The sequence below is a fragment of the Onychomys torridus genome, chromosome 12, assembly GCF_903995425.1.
Source record: "Onychomys torridus chromosome 12, mOncTor1.1, whole genome shotgun sequence".
In the NCBI taxonomy this organism is placed as follows: domain Eukaryota; kingdom Metazoa; phylum Chordata; class Mammalia; order Rodentia; family Cricetidae; genus Onychomys; species Onychomys torridus.
This window is the reverse complement of record NC_050454.1, coordinates 15,017,392-15,040,830: the sequence shown is the minus strand read 5'-3', so window position 1 is coordinate 15,040,830 and position 23,439 is coordinate 15,017,392. Positions and strand designations below refer to the sequence as shown.

The 23,439-nt window shown below is 46.6% G+C and overlaps 1 protein-coding gene across 1 annotated transcript in view; it reads left to right on the top strand.

The window, feature by feature from the left end:
* Window positions 1-4,811: 4,811 nt before the first annotated feature.
* Window positions 4,812-23,439, top strand: part of Kalrn (kalirin RhoGEF kinase) — a 599,822-nt gene continuing 581,194 nt past the window's right edge. Inside the window, exon 1 of the mRNA XM_036203323.1 lies at window positions 4,812-5,257. Within this exon, the coding sequence (XP_036059216.1) occupies window positions 5,185-5,257 (73 nt within the window). The 5' untranslated portion in view covers window positions 4,812-5,184. The remainder of the gene's footprint in view (window positions 5,258-23,439) is intronic.

The window sequence follows — 23,439 nt, the reverse complement described above, 5'->3', positions numbered from 1 at the left end:
ATGTTTAACCATTTTTTTTTTCTTTATACATTATTAGACTTTATATGCTAACATTTTACTAATAATTCTTAATTGTCTTCATAAGGATTGTGGTTTGTAGTATCCCACACCTATAAATGTTCTCCATTTAGTTTTGTCATTAGGATAATGCTGGGTTCATAAAAAATAGTTGGTAACTATCCCATCATGTTCATGGTTATGGGAGAGTCTTTATAGAAATCATATCATGGGTGGTGGTGGCGGTGCCTTTAATCCCAGCACCCAGGAGGCAGAGACAGGTGGATCTCTAAGTTTGAGCCAACCTGGTCTACAGAGTAAGTTCCAGTAAAGCCAGGCCTACACAGAGAAAACCTTGTCTCAAAAAAACAACGAAAGGAAATCATATTATTTCTTTCTTAAACGTTTCATAGAATTTATCACTAAAGCCCTATAAATACGAGTGTTTTGTGGGAAGATGTTTAAGCTATAAACAATTTATTTAATGGTTATATGGCTACTTATCTCTGGGGTGAGCATACTAGTTGTACCTTTGAAGCAATTTGTTCACTTAATGTAAGTTGTAAATTAGCATAAACTTACTTGTGATATTTCTCCATTACTCTTTCTGTATCTGTCAAGCCTGTAGTGATGCCTCCTCTCTCTGGTGCCAATTATAGTACTACTTTTATCCATTATTTAGCTATAAGTCTGGCTAGAAGATAATCTGTTTTTTTTTTTTTTAAATCTTTTCAGCTAAGTTTGGGGTTTATTTTTCTTTATTCCTTATATCAAATTTAATTGCTTTTTGTGCTGGTATTTCACATTTACTGTTCTTCTTTAGCTTTTTTTTGTAGACGTTTATAATTACTGTGCATGTTAATTGCACTAATCAATGGTTTTAACTGGCATTTCCATTCATACTTATATTGTGAGAACTTTTTTTTTAATAGTGTTTAGCACTGTAAATTTCTAAGGGTTGCTTCAGCTGCATCCCACAGATTGTTTTTATGTTGTGCTTTCATTTTTATTCACTTTAAACTTCCTTCTCACATTCTCTCATAACTTTTATTGATTTTGTTTGATGTTTCATACATGTCTGTAATACACTCATATTCCTTTCACCCTGTCATCGTTTGTCTCCCTTCCAAACCCTCTTATCTCTACCAGTCCCTTTCCCAAGTTTGTGACTTTTGGTTTTGTTTTGTGACCCATTTAGTTTAGCTAGGGTCTGTGTGACCATGGATTGGAAGTGTTCATTGGTGGGGTACATAACTGAAGGACAATGATTTACTCACTCCCTGAATCTATCAATAACATATAATTCAGCAGTTATCAGTTGGGCCCCCCTGAATCCCTTCTCTATCCACACCTGAGTGTTCCTTCTTTTGCAGGTCCAGTGCATGTCTCTGCAGCTGTTGTGAATTCATGCTGTATCCCATTTTAGTTATTTTATTTTTAAGAAATGTAATTATGTGTATATGTATGTGTCTGTATATAGGTATGTGCATGTGTGTGCAGGTGCCAGCTGGAGTCCAGTAGAGAGTGTTGGATCCCCTGGAGCTGAAATTACAGGTGGTTGGTTGTGAGCCGCCCAACAGATGCTGGGAACTGAACTCTAGTCCACTGCAAGAGCGCCAAGAGCTCTTGACTGCTGAGGCATTTCCAGTAGCTCCCTCATGAGTTCTTAATTGATGTGGTTTATTTAGATGTTTGGTTTTTTGGTTTCCAAATATTTGGGAGGTTCCCAGATTTTATTTTTGTTATGGGTTTTAAAATTCTGTTGTGTCTGGAGAACTTGCATTTTGTGATCTTCTAAAAGCAACATTTTGCATTAGTATTATTTTGAGCCCTTTAAATTTATTGAGACTTGTTTTATGGCTTAGAGTTGGTTTTTACTGATATATTTACCTGTTTACTTGAAAAAAATCCCATGTTTATTTGCTGTTTTTAAGGGGAGCTTTGTAAATGTTTTAAGAATGTCAATGTCAGGTGGATAGTGTTGTTTAAGTCTTCCAAAGCCTGATGATTCGTCTCTGCATTCCATCAATTATTAAGAGACACATACAAACATCTCTGGCTGCAATTGTGAAATTGTCTGCTTCTCCATGAAGTCCAGTCTTAGTTGGGGTTCTTATTGCTGTGATAAGCACCATGGCCAAAAGCAACTTAGGAGGAAAGGGTTAGTTTCATCTTACAACTCCCAGGTCACACTCCATCACTGAGGGAAGTCAGGTCAGGAACTCAAATCAGGAATCTGGAGGCAGGAACTGAAGCAGAGGCCATGGAGGAACTCTACTTATTGGCTTGCTCCCCATGGCTTGTTCAGATTGCTTTCTTATACAACCAGGAGCACCTTCACTGTGGTGGCGCTGTCCTCATAAGTGGGAGGGCCACTCACCTCCATACCCACAGCAATCATTAGTCAAGACAATACTTGGCTACAGGTCAATCTTATGGGGGCATTTCTCAATTAAGATTCCTGCTTCCAAGATATTTCTAAATTTGTGTCAAGTTGACAAATTCCAGCCAACAAGAGCCCTATCAATTTTGATACATGTATTTTGAAGCCTCTTACAAGATTTTTGTTTGTTTGTTTGTTTTGAGACAAGGTTTCTCAATGTAGTTTTGGTTCCTGTCCTAGATCTTGGTAGATCAGGCTGGCCTGGAACTCACAGAGATCGCCTGGCTCTGCCTCCTGAGTGCTGGGATTAAAGGCATGCACCACCGGGTTCTCTTACAAGGTTTATACACTTTCAGGATCATTCATTATGTCTACTTGTTGATTGAAATGCCCATCTCTATTTGCAGTAATAGTTTTTGCTCTGAGATCTTCTTTTCTGATCTCAATATAGCCATGAATGTTTAATATTTTAATAGGAATTTAATAGAAAATGTGTCATTAAGTAGGGTATTCTCTCATTTTTGGCTTTATCTTTTGAGATTTTTGACAAGAAACTTCCTTTGCACATATAACATTTCTGGTTCTTTACTTGCTTTGGGAGCTGATGCTTTGGTGTCATGGGCATTCGCATGTGGGCAAGCTGGCAGGTCGGGGAATAGACAGACTGAAGGTACAGGAAGAATGAGAAAAGACAAATGTATCCTCACTGTTAGAGAAGGTAGGGACATCTGCCTGTAAGCTAGCTGATGATACCAGGGCCAAATGAATTCGATCATAAGGCAATTAACTTGTAATCCCACAGTCACTAGTGGGGGCTGGTGGCTCTCTCAAGTTTCCACATAGGTCTGAGGGGTGTGCACAGGTTTGGGCATAGTTACTTAAAAAAACAAAACAGGTGGAAAAAAAGAGTCAGAGAAAAGTGAAAGGCAGATGAGTTCAGAAAAGTGTTGACTTAAAGACCTGATTCCTCTCATCCGCTACCAGGGTTACCCTGGATCTGGAGAGGTCCCAGGTGCTTTGGTCCCAGGAGAGAGAGAGAACCAAATTAGATTGCCAGAGACAAACAGATTCAGGAGATGAGGGGTAATGGGTAGTAGGACATCAGCTGGGCACCTGTTTTTTCCCGTTAGTCGCGTTCTAACACATTAGGTCAGGTACTGCCTCCTCTCTCCAAGTGTCTGGGTAAGGCAGCAGCAAACAGCGCTTAACACATCACATTAAGTTCTCAGGTCTAAAGACCCCCTGTTTTGTGGGTTCTATAGCCACTAACACACTACCAACTAATTATTGTTTAATTATTGCTTTAAAACCGATTGCCACAATTCAATCACTACATTAATTACTCCATACAACATCTGCCCGCTTTCTTTCTTTCTTTCTTTTTTTTTTTTTTTTTAAGCCCGTTCCTCCTCAGCTCTTCTTTCTACTTTAATTGAAATTCAGCTCGCTGTAACACCCCCTTTATCCAGGCCAACTGGATCTCTCCATTCGCTGGAGAGAGGAGGACAGAAGAGAGAAAGGCCCCCTGGGATTAGGGAGTTTGACAGCTGTGTCCAAGAGGAGCACTACGATTCGGGCCAAGGACCATGGCAGGACAGAGACAAATGAGAGACACAAAACAGTGACAGGACAGGAGAGATAGGCAGGGAGGCATCTACAGAAGAATAAACGGGACAAGGATTCTCAGAGCCGCTCAGAGATATTCAAAGGGGCGTTGAATGGGGGCAAAGAACAAGAGCTCAAAAGGAGGGATGGTGACGAGGATCCAGAGGCCTTGGAGGGCAGGGCGACCAGGGGCTGGTCAGGAAGGAGAAGGATGAAGTCCAGCCTCTAGGGACAGGCCAGTCCGGCTTAGGGACTGAGCGGGAGGGCTGCAAGAGGTGGCCGGGAAGGTCGGGGTTCCTAGCGCGCACCTGGGAGCAGGGTGGGGCGGGGAGGTGGCGGGACCCGGAGCGCAGCTGAGCGCGCAGGGGCCGCAGAGCCCCCCGCGAGCCCGGCTAGCGCCCGGCGGCCCCGCCCTCCGCCCTGCCGTCTCCTCGGCCCGGGCTTTTCCTGCGGGGTTCAGGAAGCCGGCCTAGTGCGGCGCGAACAATAGCTCGGGCCGAGCTCCGGGAGGGCGGGCTCGGGGCTCGGGGAAGGGCGAGCCGCGCCGCTGGGTGCCCGCTGCGAGGTCCGGGGCCCCGCGGGAACGTCCTTGCAGCTCGGCGCTTGCCGGGTCATTGTTGGCCGGGACCAAGGGAGCGGGAGTCCGGGAGGAGCCGCGGGAGCCGCGGCGGCAGGAGCCAGAGGGGGAGCCCGAGAGCTCGCCAGCCAGCCGGGGAGCCGGGAGGGAGGTAGCAAGAGAGAGAGGGAGAGAGAGAGAGCAGAGCGAGGGAGGGAGGAGGTAGGGAGACAGGGAGGGTGGGAGGGAGGAGGAAAAATAAAGAGGAGAGAGCCGAGCGGGGCTGAACAATAGAGACAGGCGGACGGGCGAGGAGAGCCAGCTGCGGCTGCCGGGCACCGCGGGCGCGCAGGCAGCGGGGACCCCCGGCCCGGGCCAGACAGCAGGCGGCCAGCGCCCCGGGGAAGGGGACCATGGGGGAACCGGCGGCAGGCGCCCCCAGCGCGCCGCGCGCCGCCGCCTAGGGTGGCTCGGCGCTCCCCCCCCCCGCCGCGCGCCGCAGCCCCCCGCCCCGCGCCCCGCGCCCCGCGGCCACCGGCTCAGTGGCTACGGCCACCGCGCCCTCCGCCCCCCCGGGCGCCGCGCCGCCCTCGGCCCCAGGCTTCGCCGGCGCCCGGCTGCCCGCGGACGCCCTCCCCCAGTCATGAACCCCCCCGAGGGGGCAGCGGAGGAAGGGGGAGCCGCCGATTCGGACGTGGACGCCTTTTTCCGGACAGGTAAGGTCAGGCGGGGCTCCCGGGGCTGGGGGTGAGGGCGGCCGCCTCGGACGCGGTGTCTCGGACAAGTTTGGGGACCGTAGGCTGCCGCTGGGGCGTGCGAGTCGGAGGCGGCCCCCCGTGGTCGTCGGGGCTGGAGTTGTGGAGGCTCACGTTATTCTGGCCGTGCTGGCTGCGTTTTTGGGGGGAGGGCGTGGGGGGCTGGGCGCCCCTCGGCGTTCACCCCAGTTGCGGGAGTCTGTGCTGGGGAGGCAGGAGGCGGTCCTCTCGGGCCGCCTTCTCCGGGCGATGTTGGATCACTTTGCAGCGCGCCGCTTCCAGCTCCCGGTGTCCCGGCCCCTCCCTCTGCTCTCCACTCCCACGGTGCCTGTCTGCGGGGCTCCGGGGTCGCCCGAGGTCGGTGCCCCTTCTTCCCTCCAGGGCCCGGGGCCCTGATGTGCATAGAGGGGCAGCAGGGGTCGCGAGGCGCTCAGGCTGCAGACTGACAGGCAGGAGTCAGACGACTAGAGATCGTGCCGGCTGCGTGTAGGGAAGCAGCTTCTGGGACTTTCAACCGGCTGGGAGGACCGTGGGCACCTTGGACCCGCTCCTTGGTCCTTTCTCCAGCTCGGGGAACCGATGAGTTTTACCTAAGAATCGCTTATTTCTAGAAGTGTGAGTTAGCTAGCGTCCCTCCCAATACACACCCACCAAATCTTCGCTTGCCTGCGGCGGCGCGTGGAGCCTGGGTTGGCTTTCCAGCGCTTTGCGCCTCTGCACCTCGCGTGCAGTAGGTCTATAGCGGCTGGTGTTCGCGGGCTCCACCGTCCCTTCCTTCACCAGAACACACACTAATCACCCTCATCGCCTACCACCTGTAGCCCTGTTTCAAATGTCTCATCATCCCCGAGGAGTCCCCATCTCTCCTGTACCTGTAGCTTCCTCCAGCTCCGTTGTGCAGTTCTTCAGCTCCCCCACATGTCTGCAACCATTTTGTCTGGAATCTTTGTCCCAAGGACTCTGATAAGTTATGGATACCCCATGCATCTGCCCTCCCTTTGGGAAAGTTGGATCAGAGGACATGAACTGGTGGGGGTCAGGGGTCAGGTTAGCTCTGGAGGCTCCACATCCATTTGTTTCTGAAGCTGTTGCTTTACGCTGGAGGTCCACTCTGAGGAATGGAGTAGGGCTCTTTGTCGGGGAACTTGTGGCTTTGGAAGTCAAGGCTTAATTGGCCCATATGGTCACCTCTAATTGGCCTGGAGAGGAAAGAGCTGGAGGGCAGGAGTCGATGCCAGGGTCTGGGAAAGGGGAAGAGGCTCCTGTCATCCTTTCCTGCTTCCCGGGCTCAGCCTGCCCTCCCCCCTCCTCCCCCATCCCCCGGAGTCAGCATTTTTCACTCTCTACCTTCCCTGCCCCTCCTTTCTCTCCTGCTGCTCGCTCCACTCTTCAAAAGCAAAGCAGGGATTCTAAAGAGGTGCCTGACTCCAGTTTATAACCCTGCATCTAGGGGAAGGATCTGAAAACTTAGTGACATCCAAGCACTCACCAGGAGGTCCACCAGACCCCACCTCCTGCATCCCAGCCTGGCCAAGCAGCTGTATTTTTTTTTTTTTTTTTGAACCTCTGGGGAAAAAACCAAACCACTGTGTGTATGAATTCATAATCATCCTCTCCCCAACTCTCCTCTTCCTCCTTTTCTCCTCCCCTCTTTTTGGGTAGGTGTTTAATTTTGTAGCTTCCAATTCTAGAGTTTTGTTAGTTTATTCCTTTCCCTAGGGCCGTTCAAAAGCAACTCTTAGCTTACATTGTCTAGGCTGGTTTCAAACCACGGGGTAAGAAGTGGGCTGGGGTCAGTTTCCTATGGCCGCGTTGTGCTTTGTCAGGGCAGCCTTGCTTGCTTCAAGGAGGTGGTGGTGCTGGCGAAGGAGGCTAGACCCCATGTGCACTTAGACTCAGACAGTCTAAACCCTTCAGACACAAACCTGCAAATGATTGATGACCCGTGACAAGCTGCTAAAGGGGAGTCTAGAATAGTGCCTTCCTGCCCCATGGCCCTCTGCCCCTTGACCTGCACCCTACTTGCATGCAAAGCAGAGGCCAGGGCTAGAGATTCTTAAGCCTGGAAAGACCATGTTTCTGAACCTTCTCAGTTTTGATTCATGTCTTCTGTGGAACATGGCTCTGTACCTGGTTGGCTGGCTGAATTATAGACGTACTCAACTGAACAACCAAGAAACCTTCAAACAGATTGTTCAAAGTTTCCACCACCAGAATTATCCCCTTCTTTCTGGGGAAAAAATTTGCATGTACAAAGACCAGACTGGCAATTACTTTGTCAAAACTCTGGCATACTATGTCTCTAATTAGGCATGATTTAAATAATTTAGTCATTTTACTTGTTTGGCTTACCTGCTTTCTGATTGTTTGGAGTTTTTAGTTCTCGGGACCAACTGATTAGATGAGATTCTCCAAATCTTACTTCTTTGCACTTACAAGGCTATAGAACCCACTCCACTCCCACACACTATCCTACAGTATAGTATGGATGGACAAAATCCTGATTGTCTTCCTAAGAAGTCAAGCCTGAGAAAGCATGTTGCTGGTTTTTTATTTTAATTTAAACATTTTTACTGGTCACGGTTGGAAGGCAGCAAAAGGAGCTAGGAAAGTTCAGGACTGGAGGGACAATTGACCCACAAGGACTTCTTTAACACCTGCTAGGACACAGGAGAAATATTCAAAGTGATTTCTGTCCTCAAGAACTTATAGATTGCTAATTAATTGATTGCTAAAGGTTAGGATGCTATATGTTAGAGAGTCACCAGAACTAGAGCATGTGGAGCCCAGGGTGGTCTTTGAAGAAGGGGCAGGGAGATTGAACAAAGATAAAAAGGTTGGGTTTCTGGGGAGCCTGAGCTGACTAAGGGGAAAGGGTGGGTTAGTAAGGATGGGAACAGGGTTGGCTAAGTATAATAGAAACAAATAAGGGAGTCTGAAACCTTCTGAAGAGGAGTTTGGATTTGATTCAAGGGAACTAGGGACTCATTGCCAGGGTTTGAGCAAGGACACATCATAAAGAAAGTCATGTTTGGGAAGATTAGTCTGGGGGAAATTTTATTGATGAAGTGAAAAAAAAAATAAAGGTAAGATGTAGGGAGAAGCAGAGGCCATCCACGGCTGAGATGGAGGCTGGGAGCTTACCCTGTATTGATGGCAGAAGGGATGGGGAGCCAGGGCTGACTCTGAGAGACATTATTAGAGGTAGAAATGCCAAGACTTACTGACACCCAGGGATGGACAGTGTCCCAGCTGGCTGATGTGGTCTGGTTGAGGATAGTAGGCAGATGCTTTATGTATGTCTATATATGAAGAACTGGACATGGATATCTAAATGGAGTCATTTTAGAGTTGGATATGTGAACTCAAGGCATGGGGAGGAGCCAGCATGCTGATCTGGAAAACTTGGTGTACTTGAAACTTCCAGACAGAGGAGGTGGAGGATGAAGGGCAAGGAGGTCTTATTTTGGAAATGGCAGAAAGGAGTCTGGATCCTGGAGACCCCAGGGAGTCTATGTGAGCTCTGATGTGATGATAGGGCAGACAGGCTGAGTATGAGGAATAGAAAAATGAAACCCTGGGAGCTGACTTTGGGGGCACAGGATCAGAAGGGGCACTCAGGGTGGGCATTTGGGGTGGCAAGCAGGACATAGTCACTTGTAGTTTAACAGGAAGATACATGGTGGAACACTAGTGTCGGGAAAGGTGTTTTGGGTTTTTGTCATGGGTGGTTTGGGGTGACAGAGAGCGAGCTGTGGAGAGGAAACACAGAAGATGCTAGGATGGCTGCGTGGGATCGCAGAGGCGAGACAGAAGAGTAGGCGCCATAACACAACTCAGAGCTTAGCTTTGGGGAGCCAAAGAGGAATCTCGTTCTTTAAAATGCAAAGGCAAAAGGCTAAGAAAAATGAAGAGAAGTTGATATGAGAGATGTTCTGTGTTGAACTTTGGCTTCTGCATCCAGACATTCCAACTGGAAAGATACTTTTGACTGGGCTTTGGCCAAGCTCAGCTTGGCTCTGTTTGTGTTTCCAACTCCCCGGACCACCTTCTCCTCTTCACTTCCTCAATTCTGTAAGTGGCATCTTTTCTTTCTCAGTCATGTTTAAAACCTTGGCGTTAATTCATTCGGGGGGAATTTCTCTCCTCTAACAAGCCTTGCTGCCTAGTCCTACATACTTAGCCTGTTGCTCATCCTCGGGGTGACTACCTCAGTCCCGTCCTCCATAGATATCTTTCACAGTCTCCTTCTCATCCTTCAAAATCTATCCCCTCTCTACACATCCCCTGGGGCTTACATCACTTCCTGAAACACTCTTTTCACCATGTTACTATCTGGTTTAGGAAACCTGCAGTAGCTCCCTGGTGCCTGTGGGTCAAGTCCATACTTAGCTGTTCAGTTCCAGCCGGCTTCCCGTCCCACTGTCTTAGAGCACCTGACTCTTATTGATCCATCCCCATCCCACTCCACAGCCTCCAAATCCAACACATTCTTCAAGATTTGTGTTCGGCCTTTTTGCAGAGTGTTTGCAGTTTATGACCACCTCTGTAAGACCCCTAGTATCTGTATTCTTCTTACTGTATCGGTGATATTGTATTATGGCTTAGCCTTTTCCTATATGTAGGACCTGCTTCCCCATTGAAATTATTTATTTTGGGAGGTAAGTATAAAGTCTTTAAAATATTTTACAATCCCATCAAAAGTCCCATCTCCTTTAGAGATAGAACAAACATGGCCCAAACATAAGCAGTTGTTGACTGTAGATGATGGGATGTGCCACTCACCGCCTCGTTTCTCAGACTTAGATAACACCTCCAGCCTGCCTGCAAGAAAAACAAAACACTGTCAGTTCCCATCACAGAAAAGGAAGACTCTGAAATAACATACTCTGTATGCAGTTCTTTGAGTAAATGTCAGTACGTAGTCTGTACATTGCCAGGTTCCTGAGAAGGGAGCCATTCTCTTACCTGTTTTTGCAACTAAGGAAGGTATCTCCTTTGACATTACTCTTGACACTTCACAAGGTAAACACGATGCACAGTGTCTTAGTTAGGGTTTCTGTGGCTGTGCTAAAACACCAAGACCAAAAGCAGCTTGGGGACGAAAGGGTTAATGTCAGCTTATCGTCCCAAACACAGTCCATCACTGAGGGAAAGTCAGGACAGGGAAGGAACATGGAGGCAGAACTGAAGCAGAGGCCATAGGAGAGCGCTTACTGATTTGCTCTTCCTGGCTTGCTCAGTTTGTTAGTACACCCCAGGAACCACCTTCTCAGAGCTCTCTGGCACTGCCTGCCCAGAAGTGGTACCACCCACAGTGGGCTGGGCCTTCCCATATCAATCAAGAAAATGCCCTACAGGCTTACCTACAGTGGAGTCCTTTTGGAGGTATTTTGGCAATTTGGATTCCTTCTTCCAAGATGACCTGACCTGTGTCAAGGTGACATAAACGATCCAGCATACTCAGCTCAAGGCTTATTGTGTCTTTTAAATACTCTCTTGCTTCCATCCGTCATGAGTTGGCCGTTTAGTCATACCCTTGTTCAGGAACTTCTGGAGGAGTATTGAGAGGACTTTGTGTTTCTGGAGAGAGGATATTGTATTTTAGGTCGGCGATGTCTACATTAATCTATTTCGGAATATATTGATGGCATCCAGGTCCATCTCTGTAAGGTTGTGGAGGCCGGACTTCATCCTTGGATCATTGGCTGCCAGTGAGATGGTTCTTGGCAGTTCTGTCCAGCTGTATGTGATAGTCCTTTACAGGAAGAGAGGAGGCATTGGGATAAACTAGAGCTACAGAAATAAATGATGTTACATGTATGAAAACTTCCTGCTTGTGACTGTCTGACCCAGAGCAAATGAACTAGGGGTTCTCCCTAGACTTTTGAGAACAAATACTTTTCAGAGTTCCTCCTGGTTGCACTTGGCTTTTATATCTAGAGTTGAGCCGTATAGGAATAGCACAGTGGTCCTCAGCCAAGAGTAATGCTGCCCCCTACCCCAGAGAACATTTGGCAATATCTGGAGACTTCCTGGCGGGGGGGCAGGAGTTGGCACAACTCAATGGAACAGTTTGCTGTAGGTGTCTAGTTGGTAGACAGCACTAGAGTGCAGCTAAATATCTTACAGTGCACAGGAAAGAATTACCCAATCAAAACCTGTCAACGATACTGACCGGGAGAACCCTGGACTAGCCAGAAGACCGTGTGCCTGGGATCAGATAAGCGCAGCACTAACTAGGGGTTTGCTCTTGGGGAAATTACTTGCTAATGCTTGTCTTCAGGACTTCTGAAAAAATGGGACCAATAAAGCTTGTTTTACAGTTTGAGAGGCTTAAATAGAAGAAGAGTTACTGTTGGCGGGGTATTGCTCCTGCTGTTTCAGTTATGCAGTGGGTACCTCTGCAAGGCTGCTGGGTAGTTTCTTCTCATGCATGGGGGTATAGACAGCAGGAGGGAGGCAAGGAGCCTGGCCTGCCCAAGGAGCCTGGCCTGCCCGTGGTTCAGAAGGGCTGACTACGGGCCTCAGTGCTCCTTCCTTCGGTCACTTGTTTGAGAAATCCGCATTGAGTGTCTGCCACAGTCATACACGGTGGAAGTATATAAAAGCGTTAAAGGAAAGACTATAGAGCAGGAAGGGAAATGGATGTAAATATAAATATACTCCCTCTGGGAGCACTCGGACTTAATGGGCTGAAAGGGGAGAAAATGTCTGTGAGGGAAGGTCATGCGTGAGAGCAGGAGGCGATACTCCCTTTTGCTCCCTACGTACTGAATGACGTGCACTCGTGACTTTGGCATCTGCATAGGAAGGGGATAATAATCTCTTCAACCCCCGTTCCCTTGTAGAATTGTTGAGAGGTTCAAATAAGACACAGTAAAAGGTCTTTATAAGTTGCACAGTGCTATCCAAATACCTGCAGATAGTTATTTCAAATGGAGTGTTCTGTTTCTCTAAGTGCCTTTTCCAACCAGCAGTATCTTATTTAATCTCACCTCCGCAGGACCGTTCAGTCAGGGAGGAGAGATGATCCTAATCGTTCTTCCTCCCCAAGGGGACTGGGTGGGCCGTCCTATTACAATAGGTCAGGGCACTTCTGTTTTTAACTGGTGCCCAGAGGAGTAAATGTACGAGCCCCCTGCAGCCCCTTCCCAGGCCCTGAGCCACATGGCCCCATGCCACTGGCTGGAGCCTGGTGAGAGCAGGCTGGCTTGCTTCTGCTGAGCCTCAGGTGGTTGCAGAGAGTGGGTCCCTTCTCTGTTTGTAGTTCACACTCTTCTTGCTTCCCCTTTGTGTGGCTGGCTGGCCGTAAAATAACTAGGAAATGACTGACAGCCATGGAGTTGTTGGATCAATAGAGCCACTTGAAATCGTGTCTGCTGAGGAGCGAGGGAACAGAAAGTATCTTATGGGAGACAGAGGCATTCATTCAGGAAAGTAAAGAAGCAACTTGGAGAATTAGCTTTGTCTCCTCCCCTTCAGCCCCCATAGCATTATTAGAAGTGAGCCAGGTACATGGGTACCAGGAATAAACAAGCGAAGCAGTGGAAAGTGGTGGATGATCTGTATAGTTATGGGAGTGGGTCTGGGTCTGGGAGGAAGGATTTGGAGGCAAATCTAGGAAGTGTTGCATTTCCAGGGCTGAGCAGTGAGTAGGGGACATGAACATTCACGCTCGATTGGCAACAGTCATCATCCAGTCTTTGTGACCCAGAGGATGCAGGTAGAAGGTCAATGGGAATGGAGACTGCGAAGTGGGAGGGGACCACATTGATTGACTGAATGTTCTAATTCATGAATTAAAGCATGGATGTTTTGAATGAAAGGTCAATGACTTGGATCTTCCTGCAGTTGTTTGGGGGAGTTTGTGGATTTCTCTGAACATGGGCAGTGGTGTGATGAGGAACGTGAATCTGAGAGCCCTGTGGGGTTTCTCTTAAAATGGAGAAAGAGGCTTCGGGTTGGGGAAAGATAGATCACTGTGGTATTGTAGGAGGGTCTGAACTTGAGACACTGGGGTGGACATGGGAAGAAGATGACTTGGTGGAGGCTGAGCCTACAGGACCTGACAAGTCGGATGTAGAGGCGTCAAGGAGGTTGTAAAAAGCTTAGAGGCTCAGTGACTGGGGGGATAGAAGTACCCTTGGTGAAAACCAGGAGTTGGGAGGAGAGGAAGCAGCTGTGAGGACCAGGAGGAGAGGGAGGATTTGGAGAAATTGCTTGGGACATGTTACATTTCAGGTGTCAGTGCATAGCTAAAGGAAGTGTTGATTCAGTAGGCGAGTATCGAAGGGAGTCTGGAGCCTTGGAGGGAGGCCGAGTCGGAAATATAGATTTGGGAGATATCTGAAAGAAGTTGTGGCTGGAGCTATCAGAATAGATGAGATAATAAATGAAAAGCTTACACAGACTGAAGGGCGGAAGGCCAAGGGCAGAACTGCAGATTGGAGTGAAGGGTTGGAAGCGAACCAGGAGAGCAATGCGTAGAGGAAAAGCAGGTGACCAGTGGAGCTTGATGGTACCGGGAGGCTGAAGGAAACGGGACTGATTGTGCAGCCAGGGGGACCGGTGGTGACTTGTGAAATAGTTCCAATCCTGGCTGGGGAGGTGGAATTAAAATGGCAAGGGGAATGGAGAGTGAGTGGATGGGGAGGAAGTTGGGGGAGTGCGTAGAGATGACTCTTTGGAAAGGTTTGGCTGTGAAGGGAAGGTTAAAAATAGTGAAGTAGTTGGAACTGGGAACAGACATGAGGGGAGGCTTATTTTAGGGAAGGAAGATATGTGACTACCTGGGGAGAGGAAGAGGGAGAAGGCACACCAGAGGTAGAGAGTGAGTGAGTGGGAAAAGAGAAGAGAAATTGATGGAGCAAGATGCTGGGTGAGCCTGGATAGGTTTTGTGTTGTGTGGCCTCTAACTTAGGACCTTGTGTTCTGGACAAGTACTGTCTATCACTCAGCTAAATCCCCAGCTTCAGCATGAAGGGGTGGACCTCAAGATCAGCTGAGGGGTCCACAGGAGGATGCTTCTTTCTTAGGGACCAGAAGGATGGCAGACCTCAGTAAAGTTACTCGTTAGCCAGGACCCAAGGACACAAGTGGTCACCAGTTCCTGTATAAAGAATCTCTCTCTCTTGCAGGGGTCAGGGATGAGTACTCTCTGAAGTGGGTGGTCTGGATGAAGTGGCCCTCTGAGGGATGCAAGGCCTGGAGATCCAAAATTAGCACTCCTGAAGTGAGTCTGCACTATGCTAGTGAGCTCTGCAGAATCACCTTCTATAGAAAATGAGCCAGGGAGGCAAGTGGTGGGTCGGGGAGTGAGGAGAGCAGGATGGGAGTTGATTCAGGCTAGGTTTCTGGGTAGCCTCCTGTAGAGGGGTTGGGCCCTGGCCACCAGGGGATGGCACCAATCAGAGCTGGTGTCTGTTTCATGATGTTCCAGTTTCCTAAAGGGCCAGGCTACCTAGAAGGAAGCAGATGCAGAGCAGGGATCACAGCAATACTCCACACACAAGAAGGAATATGTCACACCCTGTTGTTGTCCTCAAAGTGCTCCCTCTAACTCTGTGGGTATATAGAACATTTGACAATTATAGTCACATTATAAATAGTCATATCATTCATGTTGCTAGCAATATAACAAGGTTATATGTATGACTAGTTTGGCTACATTACATATATAACATTATTGTATTGCTGGTTAGATGAATCCTTTTATATTCCAAATTATGAAAATTGTGACATTTAGAAGGCCCCTCCTTTCGTCCCTCCTTCCTCTCTCCTTCCCTCTCCCTCCTCTCTCCTTTTCTCCTTCTTTTCCTCCCTTCTTCCTGCCCTTCCTGTACCTCTCTTTCTTTCCTTCCTCTACCGTGCAGAGGTAGGTAGGAATATTATTTTTAAACATGGTGTTGCATTTATTTCAGGCACAACATGCAGTGGTTAAAAATCTCCCCTTTTTACACTTGTGCCCCACAATCCAGGGACAGTGATCATCATGGGGAGGGGGTTGCAGGCACACAGTATTGAGTTGGCAGCTGGACAGTGAGCCTAGAAGGGGTCTTGGAGGCTGACAGATGGTTAATTGGATGTGACAAAGGGGGCTGAGAGGGAGGGGTCTAGAGCTCCTGTGGGGTTTCCATCTCTGTCTACTTACTGCTCTGGAAAGGAGGGTCCAGGCGAGGAAGAGCCGCTCATCAACAGTTGGAGCAGGAGATTGGCAGGACTCCCCGTCGGGATTGTGGCTGTTGAAGATGCTCCATTGGAATAATGCCACAACTTTAGACTAGAGGGAAAGCTCATGATTCCCAGCCTCTTCCCGGTACCCCAGCTCACTGGCACAATGCATGCTCAGATACTGGGGCCTAAGGAGATGCCTGACCAAGTGTTGGATCAGTACGGTTTCTGGGATGATAGTGCATCATGTGTGACAGTGCAGGGGATCAGCAGCCTCACCTGGGTTTAAATGGACGAGAAGATGGTAAAAATGAACACGGTGGCTACAGACAACCATTCAGGGAGTCTGGTGGTGAAAGCAAAGAAAAAATTTAAATAGTACCAAAAGGACGCTTTGGGAGCACTTTGTAGTATTATATATTTTTTAATTACAAGTGTGTGAAATTTTAGACTTAATATGTGTGATTTTATGTGCCCATATAAACTTTAGTAATATATTTTAATGGGTTATCAGGTCTACTGAGGTGCCCCCCCTTTTTTTTTGAAAGTAGAAAACCTTTGACTGTTTGAAAAAGACACAAGAGGAGACAATGGTAGGGCCTGAACATGTGTCAGCTTCCATAGCAGCCAGAAAAGGATGAGATTCCTGGGCAAAGAGACAAACTCTGGAAGGGATGGTGACTGCTTCTGTGGATATGTGGAAGTCTAGGTGGTTTCCTGGCCAGAGGCTAGAGCTGTCTTTGTGCATGAGAACCAAGACCCAGCAGAGAGACACTGGGGCTTGGGAAGAGAAGGACCAGACTGGGCACATTCCGCAGGGGGACCAGTATTCCAGGGGTCAGCAGCCAATCAATTCTGTGGGTTCTGAGTTGGGAATAAAAATAGGATTCCTGTGTCTTTGGCTGGTGTTTTGGACAAGAAGTCTGGAGTGGTATATAGGTATATATAAGATATATAGGAGGCTTGTTTGGACACCAGTATTATCACAAATCCTTATAGAAACTGATGGTTCCGAGACCTTCTGGAGGCCTTAGCCTGGAAAATGTTCATGTCTATATTCAGTAGCTGTACTGTATATACATTTTCCTTTGGACTTTTCTGTATTTTCAACACCCAGCTGAGTGTCTCACAGATAATAGTTGCTTAACTATTATTTGTTAGCTTGATTTTTCTTTTTCTTTTTTTAAAGCTAATTATTGGTGTGTATGCCATTTGGGAGTTACTCAATACTGTGCAAAGGAAATAAAAGCCATTTTTGTGGACAGGCAGTTCCACCTTAAACAAAAAGACTGGTAAAATCAACACTGGAATGTAGCTATTTGTTGAGTCTGAATTAGTCAGAGGGGATCCTTTGTAACACTTAGTTATAAATATCCACAAATTTCATAAGCACTGGAAAAGTAAATAGAGATGCATTCTGTTTTTTTGTGTGTTTTTTTTTTGAAAACCCCAGTAGGAAAGTGCAAATGTGCAAATGGGCCCACTTGTCAGTACTGAGCGAATGACTAGTGTTATTCCACTAGTTGCTGAGAGAGCTGCTAAACATGGCAGCTCATGGTTCTTTTCCTTGAATAGTTAATGGTCTTGGATTAGGGGGAAAATGGCCAGAGATCAACCAGAAAGGAGATTTCATGGATGCATTAATTCATATAATATGTTTTTACTGCCATTCAGTTAAACAAATTTAAATAGGAAGATTAGAAAGATCAGTCTTTAGGTATTCCTTTATAGAAGATGTGGGTTTCTCGGGGATGTTTGCAGCATCCCTGTTATTCTCCTGTTGCTTACTGTAGAGCAATTGGACAAGACAATGTGTCATATCTCAGGGATGTTTGCAGCATCCCTGTTATTCTCCTGTTGCTTACTGTAGAGCAATTGGACAATCACTGCCCAGCGAACCCTTATTTGCTAACTTGAATTATTTCTTTTGTTCATTAGGTTCATCATTTGCTTTTGATTATTGACTTAAGATGAAAAACAAATTGTGGACTGGCAGTTAGACTTTTTGTGAATGAAATCATTTTTCCATTCAATTTAAATGTAAATACACAAGTACACATATATTCATTGTACAAAGTAAGACAGTCATGGGCCAAATAACGTTTGTATGAGGGTAGGAACACAGAAGACTCCTCGGTTGTGAGAAAGGGTAAATATATCGATATTTAATGCCATAAAAATATTTATATAGAACAAATATACAGGGCATATGATCTCTTCCCCTATAATGCTTTGATGAATCTAACAGATGCATCCTTAAAACAAAGTTAACAAAGATGAAAAAAGATGTGCCAGGTTGCACATATAAATATGTGTTTACATAAATACATGGCTCTCTTTTATATAACAAGAAAAGCACTGTGGTATGTCTGATGTTTTGCAAATTGTTCTTATCGCTTTATAGTCATGGACACTTTCCATGTCAGTACATCCATTTCTGCTTTTTTTTTTTTTTTCAGTTTTTTGAGACAGGGTTTCTCTTGTGTAGCTTTGGAGCCTTTCCTGGAACTCACTCTGTAGCCCAGGCTGGCCTCGAACTCACAGAGATCTGCCTGGCTCTGCCTCCCGAGTGCTGGGATTAAAGGCATGTACCACCACTGCCTGGCATTGCTTTATTTGTTTTAAGAGCTATATTACATTTTGTTGTGTGTTATATTGTATTTACCATTCTTCTGAGGACATTCATAGCCCAGATTTTCCATGGACTCGTGTTTTTTGTTTTTTTTTTTTCCTTTTCTGGGACGCTATTTAGTTCAAACCATGCTAAGAAGGGCCACTCATTTTTTTTTTTTTCTTTTTTTGATCCTTTTCAAAGATGACTAGGAATACTGTGGGTTCTGGATATTTCTTCTGCTTTTATCCTCAGAAGAGAGGGGAACAACCTGTCCTTGTTGTCCAAAGATAACTTCCTGTGGTATGTTTAAGGATGCTTTGTTAGTGACAGGGGGCTGGTGGAAGCGCCCCCTGGCCTCTTTTACTGTGTGTATTCAGTACATTAAGAGCCAGGTTCTCAGTCAAAATTAGCCCCCCAAAGGCACATGTGTTTTGTGGGCTGCAGTGCTTGTTATCCCCTGCTACTGCAAGTATGTGAGTGGACATGCAGATGTAATTGTCCACCCTTGGCGAGGATCATCCAGGGATGTGATTCAGGAGACCCTGGTCTCCACTCCTCCCCACCACTAAATAGCTCTGTGAGCTGGCCAAGCCAGTTCATATTCCTGTCTTTACAGATGGGATCCCTCTTTCCTCATCTGAAAAAAGAGGTCAACGTACTTCCCTGCTATACCTCATGGGAATAGTATGAGATAAAGTTAGGTGGTAGAGGGAAAACACGTTGGAAAAACAAAATTTCTGACTCTGTAAGAAGGGATTTTGTCAGCTCTTCTCTGGGGTCTCCTTTGGTTTTGAGTGTGGGTTGAAAGCTGAGCTAGGGGCTTGGGTAAGAGTGACAGCTTGTCCCACACTCCAGGACTGCATTTTTTCATGTCTGGTAGGAAATTGGCAGCAGTGGAGATGGAGTGAAATGTTTCGTGATATGTTCTGTTTGCTTTAGCAAGAAATGCTCATAGGAGAGAATGGCTGGTCTGCCTGCTGAGAGCGGCTGAGACTTTCTTTCTGCTGGGTAGCAGTGTGGCTTAGTTACATACTTCTTATTACTCAGATAGGCAAAGAAAATGTAGCTCTTGGTATTTCCTAAAGTGGAGCTAATTCACATGTTTGTACCCAATTTTTGTTGGCTTTATAATAGTATTTTACAATAATCTGTTCTCAGCTAGTCTGTTTTGAATTAATGCTTTGTGGAGATTTAACTATTCAATTGCATGGATCCCCACCTCCTCCATGTTTATCACTTCTCCTCAGAACAGGGCCTGGGTACAAAGCAGTGCTCATGCGGCTGCTCATTGTGGGGGCAGGAGAAAGATGGAGCCACAACATGCTTGTTGGTTTCCCCTGCTCTCTGTATGGAGCCCATCTGATCTGGTCTCCGGTATGGGTGTCAGCAACGGCGTGGCCAAAGTGTTGCTGTTTGTAGTATTGTGCTGACTGATGGCTGGCACGAAAATTGAAGTCCTTACTCTTTGGCCATGGAGTCAAAGTCCTGGTACATCACAGCCACTGAGACCAGACCCCAGGGCCTTTTCTCTGGTCTCTGGTTCTCAGTGCACTACCACTAAGAAACAGAGAGATTTGTGGATGCCCTGGTTGCTTGGTGCCAGCTGTGAGGAGATATGAAGAAAACAGAAACCCTGCTCTAGACGTCTGAAGCCGGTTGTTTGGTTTTTCTTGGGAGGGCTGTGGGGGAGGCAATCCTTGAGTTGTTAGGTCCTGTTATACCTACTGGATTATTTCCAGAACTGCCTTCCCTCAGATTTGACTAGAGCTGAGATGGTCCTGTTAGTAACAGGAGCCGAGACCCTACTCTCTGCTTTGGATAGAAATGTCCTCACATTCTCCAAGTGCTCAAGGAGGGCTTCCCTGTTTTCCTCATAGCAGCAGCTCCCTCTGTGTTGCATCCTCAGTTCTGGTTCAAAGTAATCTCACTGCTAGGTCCACCCAGGCTGGCTCTTGATATGTTCATGGGGGCTTAGTTATTCAAGCTGCATCCTAAAAAAAATCCTGTCCCGGGTATCAACAGCTGAGCATTGACATTTCTCTTTGCCTGCTGCTATAACTATCTTGAACTTCCCTGAGGCAAATAAACATTTCTGGTAGAGCAAGGCGGGAGGTTAAATGTATGTAAGGACATGCAAAAGAGGAAAATATGTAACACTTTAAAAAGTATTACCCAAATTAGACATGGCTTGGGAAACCAAGGCTTGAGAAATTACGCTTCTGACTTCCAGATTGCATTGCTGTGGGGCCCTTCTCTATACATGTATGAGATTATGTGCATGTAAACATGCAAGGGGATGGTGGGGTTGATTCTTCCGGCAGGCATGTGATGAGCACTTGGTACATAGTGTGTGATGTGGAACAGAGAGGTACAGCGCAGTGTTCAGGGTGCTCTTGGTCTTAGGGAGGATGGAGTGGCGATGGGCTCCATACTAAGCTGTCCCACAGAGGCCTGAATTCTGAGAAGCTGATGTTTGGGTCTTGTAAGTCTGACTAATGGTTGGGGTAGGAGCCTGTGCTGGGGTCTAGTTCCCCTGGACCTCGCCAGGATCTGATTTCTGAGTCATTTCAGCATTGTAAAATAACCAGACCCAGTCTGCTTTTCTGCTTCCATATGATGTCCATTCCTTCAACATCAGGCCAAAGTGGTTGTGAACATCATTTTTATAGGAAGGCTATGGTAAATATTAATAAGATCAATTTTAGTAACAGATTCTTTGGTGGAGCTGTTTGCTCACTGTGGTTTTAAACTAAAATCGTTTTTACCTATTTTAACACAGAAACCTTTGTGGGTTTTTTGTTTTGTTTTGTTTTGTTTTTGTTTTTCCCCGAGACAGGGTTTTTTTCTGAAACCTTTGTGTTTTATGTACTGCTCTCATTCCAGGGCCCTGGAGTTCAAACAGTGCTAGAAGCGTTATTATTATTATTATTATTATTATTATTATTATTATTATTATTTTGAGGAAAATTGCAACTCTGCCCCCTGTGAAGGATGCAGGAACTGGGGGGCTGGTGTACTAGGCTAGGCCAGGTAAATCTAGATTGAAAATAAAGCAGCCACACTGGGTATGGCAGTACAGCATTGTAAGCCCAACAGTTTGGGAGGGGAGGCAGGAAGGGGCAAGTGTAAGCCAGCCTGGGTCCATAGAACAAGACCTTGCCTCACAGGCATCAGTAAGTGGTGGTGTTGGATGGTTGGGTCCAAGTTGAGAGCTGTAGGCTGGATATCAGGAAACAGGTGTTGCTGTTGTTCAGTTTGGGAAAGTCACTTTCTGTTTCTGAGGCCAGTGTTGGAGTTGAGCACACTGAATGCTGTGTTTTCTATCTACAGATGTTCCCAGCGGAATGGATAGCAGGTAGAGAATGGGGATGCCAGGGATAGGAGCTGTATGGCAGGAGGTATTAGGATCTTTCTGCCCTTCTGTTCACTTTGCCCATCAGAAGCTTTTTGTCTTTAGCTCAAGACTGCTTGGTCATGTCCTGTGAGGCCCAAGCTCGTGATGTGACTTATCATCCTTGCTTGGTGAACAGGAGCACTGATCCGTTTTGGGGGGCATCATTTTGATGGTCTCATACCATTTTGGCCCTACGAGTGTTTTTGAAAGCAGAGCCAAGTTTCTGGGACTGCTGGGCCTGTGCTGAAGAGCCTGCATTTCCTCAGCCTGTTTCTTTGGATGCCAACTCTGCAATTAGGAACGTGTCAAGCTCTCTAGATAATGTCTTCATTAGGGACGGCTTCTGCCAGTTCTCCCAAGGTCTGAGGAGGATTGACTTACTGATCCTCTTATAACTCATATCCTTGAACTTTTCCTGGAGTCAGAAGCGAAGGTGGTAAAGGCAATAAAACATCCATCTTTCCCTAGGGCATGTATACACCCAACTCAGCTCTACCCTCTCAAAAAGAGGATAATGAAACCACCATCTTGGCTTTCTTTCAACAGAACTTCATCTCCTTACCCCACAGTCTCTGGACCTTCTGGAAACTCACATTTTGGTAGAGGGCGGTGAATGATAATTTTTAGCTCATATCATCCCAGGATTATCATAGGGCTGTGATATAACAGAAATGGTGAAGCCTGTTGGGACATTTGTGGGATGGCCATAGAGTAGGACATATTTGAATGACATTGGGAAGAAAGACTCATTGTCCAGAGTGACAAGTTGAGGGAGTGTCCAGGGTGGGAAGGGGGTTCTGAGCAGAGGGAAAGATGTGGGCAAAACTAGGGAGTTATGCAAAGATGAGGGAGAGTCAAAGGATTGCAGGATGGAAGAGAGGATGTGGAGAGTTCTGGGATTTTCCGTTTTCTGGATTTTGATTTTGTATTCCAGGATTTGGATTTTATCTTCTGAGCAGTGGGAAATTATAAAATACTTTAAGTATTAAAATGATACAATAAAATTGCAACTTAAGCCTATTTAGGAACTTTTTTTTTTTGGTTTTTCGAGACAAGGTTTCTCTGTGTAGCTTTGGAGCCCGTCCTGGAACTCACTCTGTAGACCAGGCTGGCATCGAGATCACAGAGATCCGCCTGCCTCTGCCTCCCGAGTGCTGGGATTAAGATGTGTTATGTAGCAAGAGGCAAAATTAGAGACAGGAATTCAAGTGAGGAGCCTACTAAAATGTAGTTGATGAGGCAAGGACAGCTGTGGCGAGAGTCTTCAGGGTTTGACGTTAGTTGATACAGGCTTGAGGAAGAGGTGAAAGCTGCAGGTAATTCACCAGGGTTGTGTAGGTAAAGGGTCACGCGCTTCTACCAAGCCTGGCAACCACAGGAATCACACAGGAGGTGGGAGTGTTTTTCAAGCCTCCGTAGCCTTTGGGATTTGACATTGCTTTCTTTTTCAAACTTGAAACATTTTGAATAGAAAACCTAAAAACCAGAGCTAAGTGTGACTGATAGTTGAGCAGGAACATACTTTGACAGCCCTTTCCAGGACCATGGCAAGTCTGCATGTGTGCATGCCTGTGATGCTGTTCATGCTTTGGGGTGCAAACGTGTCTGTTCCTTTTATTGCACTGCATTCTGGACACAGGATCTTTTTTCAGCATTAAAATTCCCATCACCTCCCAGAAGTAGTCTAGTCCTTTTAGGATCCATTTCTGCTTGGCTCAGTGTACACAAACATTCCAGTGGGATTGATTGCTCGTGTCAAATTAATTTTTTCCCTTCCCGGGGAGAGCGTCTGCTATGTGCAAACTGGGGAAATCCCCAGGCTTCTTGCCTAATACAAAGCTCAGACAGAGGTCAAGTCAGTCTTGGGACTAGATACCGTTCAGGGTCTATACATGGATACATATGCTAACCTTCCCAGCATGCTTTGTGATTTTCTTCTAAGCAATAGGCAAAATAGGGCTG